This window comes from Balaenoptera borealis, assembly GCF_965194805.1.
Source record: "Balaenoptera borealis genome assembly, chromosome: 3".
NCBI classification, from domain to species: Eukaryota; Metazoa; Chordata; class Mammalia; order Artiodactyla; family Balaenopteridae; genus Balaenoptera; species Balaenoptera borealis.
In genome coordinates this window covers 86,204,417-86,219,603 of record NC_138866.1, presented here as the reverse complement: position 1 = coordinate 86,219,603, position 15,187 = coordinate 86,204,417, and the positions used below count along the sequence as shown (strand labels likewise).

Genomic DNA, 15,187 nt, shown 5'->3' with positions numbered 1-15,187 from the left:
TGTAGCATATGTCTTAATCGTACGTTTTTATGGGATTATACCCAAAGGAAAGAAATGAACTGCAAAAAATGTTAAACTGTTTTCATTAGCCATCTTATTAGTAATATTGGGTTTTTTCAGAAATTGTTTTATATATGTAATAGAATAAAGAAAATAAATAAATTGTGCTAATGTTATCAGGAACCAAGATGTTAATTATACTAGAAAGAGATACAAATATAAAATCAAGAAAGTTGGATAAAATCCCTGAAATCCTACATTTAGTTAGAAAAAGGCAAACAATGACCAACTCAGTAGCAACAAGCATCCAACCATCCAAATTGTGGTCTTTAAATGCCATTTACTACTAAATGAACCAAGACTTCTTAGAGAAACATCTGTTTCTAGATCTGAGGCAGGAAATAAACAAGATGAACCTGGAACATCTTGTTATATCAGAAAGCAAGGAAGCTATCCAAGACTACTGGAATCATGTCAAGAGAAATCTGGGGCTAATCTGAAAGGACTTCCACAGCCCAAAGATGGGACAATATGCTTTTTTCTTTTTTTAAATGTACTTAGGTCCTCTTTATTTTTTATTTTATTTATTTTTTTATTTTTAGCTGCGTTGGGTCTTCGTTGCTGCGCGTGGGCTTTCTCTAGCTGCGGCAAGCAGGGGCTACTCTTCATTGCGGTGCGTGGGCTTCTCATGGCAGTGGCTTCTCTTGTTGTGGAGCACGGAGCATGGAGCACAGGCTCTAGGTGCATGGGCTCCAGTAGTTGCAACACGGGCTCAGTAGTTGTGGCCTGCAGGCCCTAGAGCATGCCAGCTTCAGTAGTTGTGGCTCGCAGGCTTAGTTGCTCCATGGCATGTGGGAATCTTCCTGGATCAGGGATCGAACACATGTCCCCTGCATTGGCAGGTGGATTCTTAGCCACTGCGCCACCAGGGAAGTCCCAAAGGACAATATGCATTTCAAAATGAAGAATAATTACAGTGGGTTGAAGCACACCAAATGTGTTAAAACCCATAGTTCATAGTGATACTAAAAACAAAAGTCTCATAAGTCATCCAGTATGCTGGAGAATTTCATTATTTAGAGAACTATCTTATTACATGAGAACCTCAACTCATTATTTTGAAAACTAGTAAATCAAAGGAAAGAATCAAACATTTATCCTGCCATTCCTTAGGTAATCAAATATTTGATGAAGGGAAAGTTCTTATTTATAGAAGAATTCCAGCTAATGAATAAAGATAGTGTTCTAAAATTAGAATATCACTTTTTTACAGCCCCTCATGAAATAATGCAGCTAGATAACGATTACCTGTGACTGCTAAGCTGTCAAGTAAAAAGATGGTAATATTTGAACCTATTAATCAATTGTAACAGAACAAAAATACATTAAACCAGATGTTATATGCCTCCTGATGAGATGCAATAGGAAGTTTATGATACCAGTTATTCTTGCCAAGAAAAGGAACATAAATCTGAACAAGTATACCTATCTGTTCATTTATAAAAAATAAAAAAGAAAATACTTTATTTATTTATTTTTTTATTTTATTTTATTTATTTATTTTTGGCTGCATTGGGTCTTCCTTGCTGTGCGTGGGCTTTCTCCAGTTGTGGCGAGCGGGGGCTACTCTTCGTTGCGGTGCACGGGGCTTCTCCTTGCGGTGGCTTCTCTTGTTGCGGAACATAGGTTCTAGGGCACGCGGGCTTCAGCAGCTGTGGCGCGCAGGCTCGGTTGCTCCGCGGCATGTGGGATCCTCGCAGACCAGGGATCGAACCCATGTCCCCTGCACTGGCAGGCAGATTCTTATCCACTGTGCCACCAGGGAAGTCCGGAAAATACTTTAAATGACACAACAGGGATGCAATCAGAAAAATTCACAAAGTTGGAAATTTTACAGAACAAATGATTTGATTTCATCAACAAATAAATAAATCGCAGGAAATACAAAAGAGGAAGACTTACAGATTAAAAGAGGCCTAAGGTAAGTATCATCCAAATGCAATGTGTAAACTTTGTTTGGAACTGTAAAAAAAAAAAAATTATGAGACAATTGCAGAAACTTGAACACTATATATTTGGTAACATTAAAAAATTACTGTTAATTTTCCTTGGGTGTGTTAATGATATTATGTTTAAAAGATTCTCTATATTTAACACACATACAAGCATTTATGGACGAAATGATATGATGTCTGGGATTTTCTTAGAAATAATCAGTTGGGGGGAAGTGGGTGGGGATATAGTTGAAACAAGATTGGGCATTTATTGCTGGAGAGGGTGTGGAGAAAAGGGAACCCTCCTACACTGTTGGTGGGAATGTAAAGTGGTGTAGCCACTATGAAAAACAGTATGGAGGTTCCTCAAAAAACTAAAAATAGAGTTGCCATATGGTCCTGCAATCCCACTTTTGGGCATCTATCCAGACAAAACTGTAATTTGAAAAGATGCATGCACCCCAATGTTCACTGCTGCAGTATTTACAATAGCCAAGACATGGAAGCAACCTAACTGTCCATCGGCAGGTGAATGGATAAAGAAATTGTGGTACACACACACACACACACACACACACACACACACACACACACACAATGGAATACTACTCAGCCATAAAAAAGAATGAAATAATGCCATTTGCAGCAACATAGATGGACCTAGAGGTTATTATATTAAGTGAAGTAAGTCAGATAGAGTAAGACAAATACCATATTATATCACTTATATGTGGAATCTAAACTATGACACAAATTAACTTATCTACGAAACAGAAACAGACTCACAGACATAGAGAACAGACTTGTGGTTGCCAAAGGGAAGAGGGGAAGGGGGAGGGATAGATTGGGAGTTTAGGATTAGTAGGTGCAAACTATTGTATGTAGAATAGATAAACAACAAGGTCCTACTGTATAGCAGAGGGAACTATATTTAATGTTCTGTGATTAAATCATAATGAAAAAGAATATGAAAAAGAATGTATGTATATGTATAGCTGAATCACTTTGCTGTACAGTAGAAATTAACACCACATTGTAAATCAACTATACTTCAATAAAATAAATTTTTAAAAAAGATTGGGCATTTGTTGATAATTGTTGAAGTTGGATGATAAGTACATGGGTTATTTTTTCCTTTCTATTAAAAAAGAATGGGGGCTTCCCTGGTGGCGCAGTGGTTGAGAATCTGCCTGCCAATTCAGGGGACACGGGTTCGAGCCCTGGTCTGGGAAGATCCCACATGCCACGGAGCAACTAGGCCCGTGAGCCACAACTACTGAGCCTGCGCGTCTGGAGCCTGTGCTCCGCAACAGGAGAGGCCGCGATAGTGAGAGGCCCGCGCACTGCGATGAAGAGTGGCCCCGCTTGCCGCAACTAGAGAAAGCCCTCGCACAGAAACGAAGACCCAACACAGCCAAAAATTAAAAATAAATAAATAAATAAATAAATAAATAAAGTATTTCCTTTATAAAAAAAAAAAAAAAAGAATGTCTCCAAGCTTTTTGTTATAAACAGCAGGAGGGATGAAGTTGCCATCAACTGAGATGGGGAAGGCTGCAAGTGGAGCAGATTTGATAGAACGAGTTCAGTTTTAAACATGTCGAGTTTAGATGTCAGTTGGACATCCAAATGGAGATATTGAATAGGCTGTTAGGTATATAAGTTCAGGATTTGGGAGAAAGGTCAGGGCTAGAGATATAAAGTTGGGAGTCATTGGTATATAAATGGTAGTTACAGCAATGAGACCGGATGAGATCAGAAAGGAGTGAGACTAGACAGAGCTTAGAACACAGTAAATGCTCAATAATATTCAGTATAACCACATGATTAAAATTCTTTCTTCTGATTTCTTCTTTGCACTCCTACAGCACTTTTATTATATCTTGTATTATAGTTATTTGTATATCTCTCTTTGAAGAATATGGGCTACTTATTTGCAGAGCTTCCACCAATTTGGGCTTATCTGATGTTTCCTCATGATCAGATTCAGATTATGAATTTTTGGCAGGAATACAATTAAAGTGATGTTGTTTCCTTCTCAGTGTATCATATCAAGTGACACGTGATGATGTTTTGTCCCATTACTAGTGATGTTAACTGGGATCACTTCATTAAGTTACCAGATTTTTTCACTGCAAATATACTACTTTCTGTTTGTAATAATTCAGTACATTTTAGGGAGATAGTTTGAGACAATGTAAATACCCCCTTTTCCAGCACAGTACTAGTTTTAGTATCAATGATATTTATTTATTTTAAATCATCTTTATTGTAACACATTAGAAAGTGAATGAAAGATAAATGTACAAATGTATGAATTATAAATACAGTAAGTCCCTTACAGATGAATGAGTTCCATTCCGAGAGCGCGTTCGTTAAGTCCAATTTGTTCGTAAGTCCAACAAGGTTATCCTAGGTACCCAACTAACACAATTGGCTATATAGTACTGTACTGTAATAGGTTTTTTTTTTTTTAGGTTTTAAAAAATAAATTATTTATTTATTTATTTATTTATTTATTTTTGGCTGAGTTGGGTCTTCATTGCTGCGCACGTGCTTTCTCTAGTTGCGGGGAGCAGGGGCCCCTTTTTGCTGCGGTGCGCAGGCTTCTCATTATGGTGGCCTCTTCTGATGTGGAGCACGGGCTCCAGGTTCACGGGCTTCCATAGTTGTGGCACACGGGCTTAGTTGCTCTGCAGCATGTGGGATCTTCCCGGTCCAGGGCTCGAACCTGTGTCCCCTGAATTAGCAGGCGGATTCCTAACCACTGTGCCACCAGGGAAGTCCTGTAATAGGTTTATAATACTTTTCACACAAATAATACATAAAAAACAAACAAACAAAAAATAAAGAAAACATTTTTAATCTTACAGTATAGTACCTTGAAAAGTACGGTACACCAGCTGCCAAACAGGGACCAGCATCAAGTGAACAGGCAAGAAGAGTTACTGACTAGTGGAGGGAGAGGAGGTGGAAGATGGCAGAGCTGAAGAATTGTCAGCAATAGGAGACGGAGGGCAAGCTGCAATTTCCCTCATGCATGACGTTGTTGGCACAGTTTCTGGTTCCTTGCTGGAACCAGATGCACATTCGCATCTTTGAAAGCTTGCAACTTGAAGGTTCATATGTAGGAGACTTAACTGTAGTACACGTGTGTAATGCCTCTAGTAAGAAAATAGAATTTCCAAGCACCCCACTTGGCTCCTAAAGAATTACAACCTCTTTATACCCTCTAAAATTAACCATTAGGCCTGACTTTAAAATATATATATATATATATATATATATATATATATATATATATATATATATATTATTATTTTTTTTTTAAATCATTTATTTATTTTGGCTGTGCCGGATCTTAGTTGCGGCACGTGAACTCTTACTTGTGGCATGCATGTGGGATCTAGTTCCCCAACCAGGGATCGAACCCGGGCCCCCTGCATTGGGTATGCAGAGTCTTACCCACTGGACCACCAGGGAAGTCCCTAGGCCTGACTTTTATTGCATCATATAATTTCTTTATTATTTTTTTATGATTTAGGTATGCATCTTTATTAAAATTTAGTTTTGTCTCATTGAAAAACTTTTTTATTATAGTAAAATACACGTAACATAAACTTTACCATTTTAAACATTTTAAAGTGTACAGTTCAGTGACATTAAGTACATTCACACTGTTGTGCAACCATCACCACCATCCCTCTCCAGAACTTTTACATCTTTCCAAACTGAAACTCTGTGCTTATTAAACAATAACTCTGTATTCCTCCCTTCCTCCAGCCTTTGGAAACCACTGTTATCCTTTCTGTCTCTGTAGATTTGCCTATTCCAGGTATATAAATGGAATATAAATGGAATCATACAATATGTGTCCTTTTGTATCTGGCTTATTTCACTTAGCACGTTTTCAAGGTTCATCCATGTTGTAGCATGTTGGTAACACTCTTGATTCTTATTCTGTAGTACTGGCCTCCAGGAAGTTAGGGATTGGAAAGAAAGACTGAGAGGGAGGACAAGAGCCAGGAACTCTGGAGTCATAGGATGAGAATTTTATTTTATTTTATTTTATTTTTTTTAAGAGCTATTCTTTTTTTTTTAATTAATTTTTTTTTTTTTTTTTTGGTTGTGTTGGGTCTTCGTTTCTGTGCGAGGGCTTTCTCTAGTTGTGGCAAGCGGGGGCCACTCTTCATCGCGGTGCGCGGGCCTTTCACTATCGCGGCCTCTCTTGTTGCGGAGCACAGGCTCCAGATGAGCAGGCTCAGTAGTTGTGGTTCATGGGCCTAGTTGCTCCGCGGCATGTGGGATCTTCCCAGACCAGGGCTCGAACCCGTGTCCCCTGCATTAGCAGGCAGATTCTCAACCACTGCACCACCAGGGAAGTCCTATTTTATTTTTTAAATATATTGTTTTTTAATTTATTTTTTATTGAGGTAACTGGTTTACAACATAAGTTTCATGTGTACAACATTATACTTCTACTTCTGTGTACCCTACCGAGTGCTCACCACCAAAAGTTTAGTTTCCATCTGTCACCATACAGTTGACCCCCTTAGCCACTTTGTCTTTACCCAACCCCTTCCCCTTTGGTAACCCCTACTCTGTTCTCTTTATCTATGTGTTTGTTTTTGTTTGGCTTGTTCATTTATTTTTTGTTTGTTTGTTTGTTCCACACACACATGGGTGAAATCATATGGTATTTGTCTCTCTCCATCTGACTTAACTTCACTTAGCATAATACCCTCAAGGTCCATCCATGTTGTCACAAATGGCAAGATTTCATCTTTTTTTTAATGGTTGAGTAGTATTCATATATATATATATATATATATATCACATCTTATTTTCATCCATTCATCTGTTCATGGGCACTTAGCTTGTTTACAGGATGAAAATTTTAAAGAGGAGGGGATCAGCAACACTATCAAACATGATAGAGGTCAAAGCTAATAAGATGACTTGACAAGAAATTTTCAGAATCAGTTATTAACAAACATTTTTAGAGTAACTGCTTTGTTCTAGGCACTAGATTTATGGAGGTTAAAGCTAGATTGCAAAGGATTATGGAGTTACTGGTATGGAGAAAGCAGAATTTGGAGGGCAACGAAAGAAAGAAAGGCCTGGAGCTTGATAAAGAAGTGGAGTGGAGGGGAGATGTTACTAGGATGTGGAGATTTGAATACTTCTATAAGGAGAGGGAATGAGCCAGAGAAGGTAAAATGGCAGGCCCCATCAGTATTCAGATAGACAAGGATTCCATTTTGTTCCCCCCTCATACCACAACCTTCTGTTTCTACCTCTCTCTTTCCAGGTAAGCAGCTTCTGGTGGAGTTGAGCTCTTTGGATTAAACATTTGGAAAGGTGGAAGGGAGAAAACTGCAGCTAATACTGCAGTCACAATTGTGCTTGGTGTTGGGTGTTTGAGAGACTCAGATTGATAAGAGGGCCTACAGCTAACTGGTTGGCTGGAAAATTAAGCAACCTGGAAGGGGTGGCAATGTGCTGCCTTGGTGGGGTTCTGCTAATGTGCCTCCAGGGCCTCATCTATATTTTGGTGTGGCAAAGTTGGGGCTCTGGAAATGTTTGAAAAGTGGGTTAAACTGAACAAGGATGATAAACAAAATGTGATATATACCTACAATGGAATATTATTCAGGCTTAAAAAGGTAGGAAATTCTAACACATGCTATTAAAATTACAACATGGATATACCTTGGGGATGTTATGCTAAGTGAAATAAGCCAGACACAAAAGGACAAATTTGTATGAGTCCATTTGTATGAGGTACCCAGAGTAGTCAAATTCATGGAGACAGAAAGTAGAATGGTGGTTGTCAAGGGCTGGAGGGAGAGGGGAATGGGAAAATAAATGTTGAATGGGTACAGAGTTTTAGTTTGGGAGGATAAAAAAGTTCTGGAGATGGATGGTGGTGATGGTTGCATGTCAATGCACTTAATGCCGCTAAACTGTACATTTAAAAATGGTTAAAGCGGTAAATTTCATGTTATGTATATTTTACCACAATAAAAAAAAGAATAGGAGCCATGTGGCAAAATGTTAACAACATGTGAATCTAGGTGAAAGGGTTTATGAGAGATCATTATACTGGTTTTTTTTTATTATACTATTTTTGTAAATTGTCTGTTGCTCTGAAATTTTTTTCAAAATAAAGAGTTTACTTAAAATTAATAGGAGGACGCTCTGTAGAGGTAAGGTATAGACCAGTTAGGATTGCTTCCACTGCAGGGGTTGCAGGTACCTAGTAAGCATATCAGCCAGCTAGTAAGCATATCAGGTGTTAAGAAGCTAGTATAGTATCATAGGCAATTATTGACTGCCTTAGGCAATTTGTTTTCACATTTTAATCATGTCATCACCTCTTTGTTGACTTAACTTCTTCATAAGGATGTGGAATTGGCAACTTTTAATTTTTCTCCTCTGTTTTCTTCATATTATTTTAATTATTATGAATTTCTAGAACACTAGGGACACCCATATTTAGTATTCAAATAAAAATACATTCTAAAACAAAAAAAGTTTTGTATCACTGTTTTGCCATTTCTTTGTCACTGTTCCTCCTCAATCATGGATATATAAAACCTCTGCAGTTAGACAGACTGGGTTCTCACAGATTCTGAGACATCGTGCAAATTATGTCATCTCTCTAAGCCATAGTGTCCTCATCTGTAACCCTCAAAGAGATATGAGGCTTTTAGGTGAGAAAATGAATGTAAAACAGAGCACAATAGGGACTTCCCTGGTGGTGCAGTGGTTGAGAGTCCACCTGCCAATGCAGGGGACACGGGTTCGAGTCCTGGTCCAGGTAGATCCCACATGCCACGGAGCAATGAAGCCCGAGAGCCACAACTACTGAGCCTGCACTCTAGAGCCCGCAAGCTACAACTACTGAAGGCCGCGTGCCACAACTACTGAAGCCCGCGCGCCTAGAGCCCGTGCTCTGCAACAAGAGAAGCCACCACAATAAGAAGCCCACGCACCACAACGAAGAATAACCCCTGCTTGCCGCAACTAGAGAAAGCCCGCATGCAGCAACGAAGACCCAACGCAGCCAAAAATAAATAAATAAATAAATAAATAAATAAATAAATAAACCAACAAAAAAACCCAGAGCACAATACCTGCCACATAGTAAAAATGTAATACATGTTAATAATGAATTATATCATTGGTATATGACTGGGCATGATTGTTTAAGTCCAAGTGCAACAGAAGGCAGCCTAGGGGTCAGAATAATTCTATGTTAGATATAAGTCAGTTTGTAATACTTTAATATTGCAGTTTAAAAGGGATATGTGATAGTTTATCGTTAAATTTAGTACTCATCCTCAGTAAAGTTCTCTGCCACTGAGCTTCAAAACTGTGAGTTTCCAGAGGAAAACCATGAAGCAAATGTAAAGGTTGGTGAATAGTGTCTGTGAGGTAGCATTAAACCATCTGGGGTTCTTTTGCTTAGAGAAGTCTGTGAGGAGACCTCAGAAAAAGACTATCAAACTAAGTAGGTAGCATTTATGTTCATTGTTTGATTGGTAGAATTATTAGAACAGATGAGATGATCCCAGCCTTAGGAGAATTTGTCCAGGTTTTAAACTTACCAATTAAAGACAATATGAGTGGGACTTCCCTGGTGGTCCAGTGGCTAAGACTCCGCTCTCAATGCAGGGGGCCCGGGTTCAATCCCTGGTCGGAGAACTAGATCCCGCATGCATGCTGCAACTAAGAAGCCCACGTGCCAAAACTAAGGCCCGGCACAGTCTAAATAAATAAATGAATATTTAAAAACGAGGATCCTAATGTAATACAAATTTTAAAAATGAGATAATGAATAAGATATTTTAAAAAAAGAATTTAGGTTAGATAATTAGAAGAAAATTTTCTGGCAATGAGGTCTGTTAAACTTCATAGTGAGTTAACATAGTGCCTGATGGAATTTTCTGATGGAATTTTCTCGTCTGGAGGGCTTTAGAGGTAGATTAGATTTCTCGGAGGTGGCCTAAGTAAAGATGCACCTGTAGATAGGCAGATATGCTGATGGTCCTTTGCAGTCTAAGAATCAATAAAGGACTTTGGCTCACCTAACTCTAATCAGTCACAGCCTCAGTGGGTAACCATCCTGCCTGCATTTTCTGATCTTTTTGGGTAATTTAATGATTAATTTCATTATCATCCTGCTTAACAAGGAATTCACAGTTTTTCTTCACAGTTTTGTTTTGTTTTTTTTAAAGCTCTTGTTTTATTTAGTAATGGGAATGGCTCAGGCTCATTTGTTTATTTATTTTTAGTCATGCTTATTGAGGTTTAATTTACCCTTTTTAGTATATAGTTTTATAAGTTTTGACAAACATACAGTTGTTTGTCAAATGAGCAAGAAAGCCTGCTTATTTATGTCTTGCTTGGTGATGGGAAATGCAGTAGCAGGACAGAGAAGGGCAAAAATATAGTGACTTTGGGGAATTTTTATGGTAATCAAGGTCAAGATTTGTCACATCAGGACCTGATTGTTGGTGTCCTCTCACATTGAGCAGATGAATTCACTTTGTCTACCTACTGTAGTCAATATTGACCTTACCTGGTTTTTTAGGATTAAATTTATTTGGTCACTGGTGTTCTGCAGCATTGGGGGGAGGGGAAGAGAGGAGTCAATTGTAAATGATTTCAAGATTAAGAAGTGGGATGTGTCTCTGTGTGCTCCATTACATTTATTGCTCCACTCATAAAACATTCTGGGGACCCTAATTATATTCTAGTTATAGCAACAATAGATTCTAGATTTTTCAGGAAAGTTTCATTTCAAAGAGTCTGTCCTTTTGTTCCCAGAAGTAACATATACTGAGATGACATGCTTTGATAGGGAGAACATTCGTTGGTAGGAAGCTCCACTTCAGCTTAGCCTATATCAGGTTTTGAATTGGGTATTTACAGAATTGGAGAATCATGGTTGGGCTGTGCTTAAGTCATTCTGAGCCTGGGGTAGAGAGAGAAAACTACTTCCTATTGAATGCCTACTATGTATATGCCTGGCAGTGTGCTAGGTGCTTTCCCTATTGACAGCTGCTCTGGCTAGAATTCCATCCCAGATCCAACCACCACTTAAAAACAAAAACCAACAGCCTCCGCAAAAAAAACGAAAAACAAAACCATATTCCTCATGGGGCCTCCTTCATTAATACAAATCACAGCTGCCACACCCTCTATAAGTCCCCGGCACCATAATTAGGATAATAGACTCTCAAGGCTTCCAGGGACCTTTGAGGTCATCTAGTTAAAGGGGCGGCAGCTGTTCTCTTCACCACCGAGTCTTGACAGTTACTGTGCTCAATTGTCTCAACAGGAGGTGCAAAACATGTCTGGGTCTATGGTCTCTGTAGGCTGCAGTTCCACAAAAGATAGGTCAACGATAAGCAAATGTGAAGCTTGAACTACGACGTTTCAGACTGGAAAGGGCAATGGGGAAAAATATGGCTTACCGGGGCCCTCAGACAATGTAAATGGAAAAAAAAATTTTTTTTTTTTTAAAGAACTGGCAGAGACGTAACGTGAAGCCCTTGAATTCGGGTAGAGGCCTACAAAAGGGATCCTGATTGACCCGGTAAACCCCAAAGAGTCCTCTGTCTTTTCAGTTTCACCAGATTTGAAATTCTAGCCATCCTGGATCTTCTTTGCCCTTTTATTAGAAAGCCGGGAAACTCTCTCCTTTTCCACGGAAGAGGGTGAGAGAAGGGGCCTTATGGTGCATGAACGATAGAAAATTGGTCTTTTCTCTTATGTCTGACTAGTGGTACAAACAACCGTCCTGGAGGCAGGGGAATATATTTTACGCCCTCTCAAGGTCCCTTCGGTTCAAGGATACTGTCATTCTCCGGCTGTATTAGAGGGACGGCCTGCAACCTCCAAGCTGCCATGGAAACACGCCGCCGTGTTCCTTTTTCTTACGTGGGGCGGGGCACTCCGCCCAGCCACCAATCATCCACAGGCTTTCTTGAGTGGCGGGCAGCAGCAGCGAATGGGCGAGCTGATACCGCGTGACGCGACGGGAAAGGGGGAGTTCGCGGCCCGTGGCGGCGGTGGCTACAGTGTCGACCTGGGGATCGAGCTGGAGGGACCTGGGGAGTGTGCGGAGATCTTTAGCTGGAGCGCGAGGGACCTCCCACCGGGATGCCTGGTACAGTTTGGAGAAAAGTGGGGGAGTAGTAGGCTCTGAAGGCTTGGGTTTCGGGTCTGAAGGGGATGGCAGACCGGAGGGGGCGGGGTGGCAAGCATGGCGGCGGTGACAGGGAAAGGGTTGGAGGGCCCTGAGGAGGGGGTGGGGTAGCCCTAGCTAGGAAGGCTGGGTGGTCGTGAGGAAGCGTGAAGGCCTGTGGGGGTTAAGACGAGCAGAGATTACAAAGAAGCCTTTTGGGGGGTCGTAGAGGCGCCAGAAGGACGTAGGGAGAGTTGTGGGGGATGGAAAAAGGGGCGGGGAGAGAAGAGGTTAGGAAGGAGGGGAAAGGGTGTCTACGGGAAGGTGATGGAAGGGGGAGAGAAGGATAGGCAGGCTGATTGTAAATAACGAGGAAATCGGGCCTTGGAAGGTATGATAGGAAAGTGATTGCAGCGATTATACTGTTCTAATTGGAAGAGTCCTACACTGGTCCCCTTTTCCAGGTCTTGTACTTCCGCCTCATTATTTAAGCTCAGACTGCATGAGGAAGGCTAGTAGGTTACACAGAACTGATCTTTTGTTATTCCATTCCAGGGGAGCAGATGGACCCTACTGGAAGTCAGTTGGAGTCAGATTTCTCTCAGCAAGACACTCCTTGCCTGATCATTGAAGATTCTCAGCCTGAAAGCCAGGTTCTAGACGATGATTCTGGTTCTCGCTTCAGTATGCTATCTCGACACCTTCCTAATCTACAGACGCACAAAGAGAACCCTGTGTTGGTGAGTGATAGGTTGCTTGGAAATGATTGAGTAGATTTTTTTTTTCCCCTAATCTAGACCAAGCTGTAAAGTAAGTCCTTAGGAGATCACTATCTTTTGGATAAAGTTGGCTGGAAAATAAAATCATTTTCACAAAAATATGTATCATTTTGGATTACTTCATATATAGTATATTATGAAATGTATATTTCATATTATGTACATATGTATGTATACATTATGTATATTTTGTATGTACATTTTCTGGGATGTATATTATATATGTATATTTTCTAGGATGTTGTGTCCAATAGTGAACAAACAGCTGGAGAAGAACAAGGAGACAGTAATAGTGGCTTCAATGAACATCTGAAAGAAAACAAAGCTGCAGGTGAGGTCCCTTTTGCAAGGGTGCTCTTGTTGGAGCCGGGTGGATATAAACATTATGTGGTTGTGGTGAATGTATGTAAGGAAGTCTGGCACAGTATCTGGTGCATAGTAGGTACTCAAAAGGTTGGTTTTCTAATGTAGCTGATTAGATTGGTATTGTCTGCATTCTTGAATTTGTATTACAGTTTGGTGGTAAATGCCTTTTCTGCTAATATCCACTTATTTTTTTCAGAGTCTATGGATTCTTCTCATTTGGACACATGTGGTTCCATCAGTCAGGTCATTGAACAGTTACCTCAGCCAAATAGGACAAGCAGGTATACTAGTGTTTGAAGGAATTTATTTAAATGTATTAGTGGATCAGTTTTTTTATCTGTACTTGTTGTCTCATCCCAAGGATAAAAGGATTAATCTTATTTTTGTGAATTAGGGAGTGGGATTTCAGAATTGTATTAACTAGCATTCTTTTTTTTTTTTTTTTTTTCAATTAACTAGCATTCTGTTGGTACTGATAGCTGGAATCTCTTTTGTGAAGGTGGTAACATTTTTTTGCACCTACATTATTCAGATTGTGATCTACCTTGCGCATGTGAAACAAGCATTCCTTATTCTTAGCTTGGATATGACTTATCACTAGAAAAAATAGTCAAAAAATATTTAGGTATATTATCAAAACAGTTAAGCATGGTTTCTACCTACCAACCAAAGAACCTCACCAGTTTTAGACCCAGAATGTTTAATTCATACCCTAAACAGTATTCAGTTTTTACTTTGTCTCCTGTATATCTTTACATTGTCCATTTATTGAGTTTATCCTCTATGTTATGCACTAGATGGGACGTTTGATATATACTGCCATTTAATTTCATCCTTAAAGCAGTTGTACGATGAACACATTACATTACTTCCCTTACTTAGGGGGGGAAGTGATAGGCAAAGAAGTTAAAAACCTTGCTCTAGAATGCATTGCTAGTAAGTGACAGAGCTGGGCTTTGAGTCCTTCTGACTCAAGTGCCTCTCTTTCTTTTTTACTATTCAACACCCAAATTCTCCTAAGATCAAAGGAGAACGTAGGAGTCTTGGGGTGGTGGAATAGAAAAGGGAGGTAGTCAGAGAGGAGGATGTTAGTTTGAGGTGAAAGACTAGGGTTTTATCTCAAAAATAAGTGCTTTTTTGTGTGTGTATGTGTGTGTATGTTTAATACTCTGTGTTTGCACTTAAATTTTTTCTCTCAAATCATCAGTTGGATGCTTTAGAACAATCCCCAAATTGGTGGACTTATTTTGGCCCGCAGGTGGGTTCTAGTTGGCCCACACATAGTTGTAAAATATATTTGAATTTGTTGATAGAATTTAAAAATAGGGAAATTTCACATAGAACTTAGATTTCCAGCTTCTGGGATTACTAGGCCGGAAGTAATGCAACTGTTGTATTATTGGCAGCAGTTGGCTGGAGCTGTGAGCAGCCAGCTTCTGCTTAGGTAGGGCATGAGTGCTATGGTCTGTCATAGTGCCTGTAACTCACTGTTGTACTTGGACACTGAGGCCAGGTATTCTTTTTTCATTTATCCTAGGGCTTGTGCTTTTGTTCTTAAACCCAGCCACTTAACTCATTTATGTTACCTTTCTTTGCTTTTTGTAGGCATTTAAGTTTTTGTGATACCTCTTTAGGAACATGTGCCAGGCTTATCTGTGTTTTTGTGCCTCGGCATCTGAGTTTGAACCAGTGGGGACAGAATGCGTGTGTACCCCTTGTTATAAATGAATGGTACTGTTTGAGAAGTCTCATGCTACTTCTTTTCCCTTTTTGCATCAAGGTGTTCTCTTTCCTTAAAAAAAAATACTTGAATGCTTACATTCAGTAAATGTGCAGGTACTGTGGAAGGT

The 15,187-nt window shown here is 39.7% G+C and overlaps 1 protein-coding gene across 8 annotated transcripts in view; it reads left to right on the top strand.

Moving 5' to 3' along the window:
- Window positions 1-12,031: 12,031 nt before the first annotated feature.
- The window catches only part of TP53BP1 (tumor protein p53 binding protein 1), a 70,269-nt gene continuing 67,113 nt past the window's right edge, over window positions 12,032-15,187 (top strand). For all 8 annotated transcript variants that reach the window (XM_082388685.1, XM_082388682.1, XM_082388683.1 and 5 more), the window contains exons 1-4: window positions 12,032-12,174; window positions 12,748-12,932; window positions 13,209-13,302; window positions 13,534-13,618. In XM_082388685.1, the coding sequence (XP_082244811.1) occupies window positions 12,168-12,174; window positions 12,748-12,932; window positions 13,209-13,302; window positions 13,534-13,618 (371 nt within the window). In that variant the 5' untranslated portion in view covers window positions 12,032-12,167. The remainder of the gene's footprint in view (window positions 12,175-12,747; window positions 12,933-13,208; window positions 13,303-13,533; window positions 13,619-15,187) is intronic.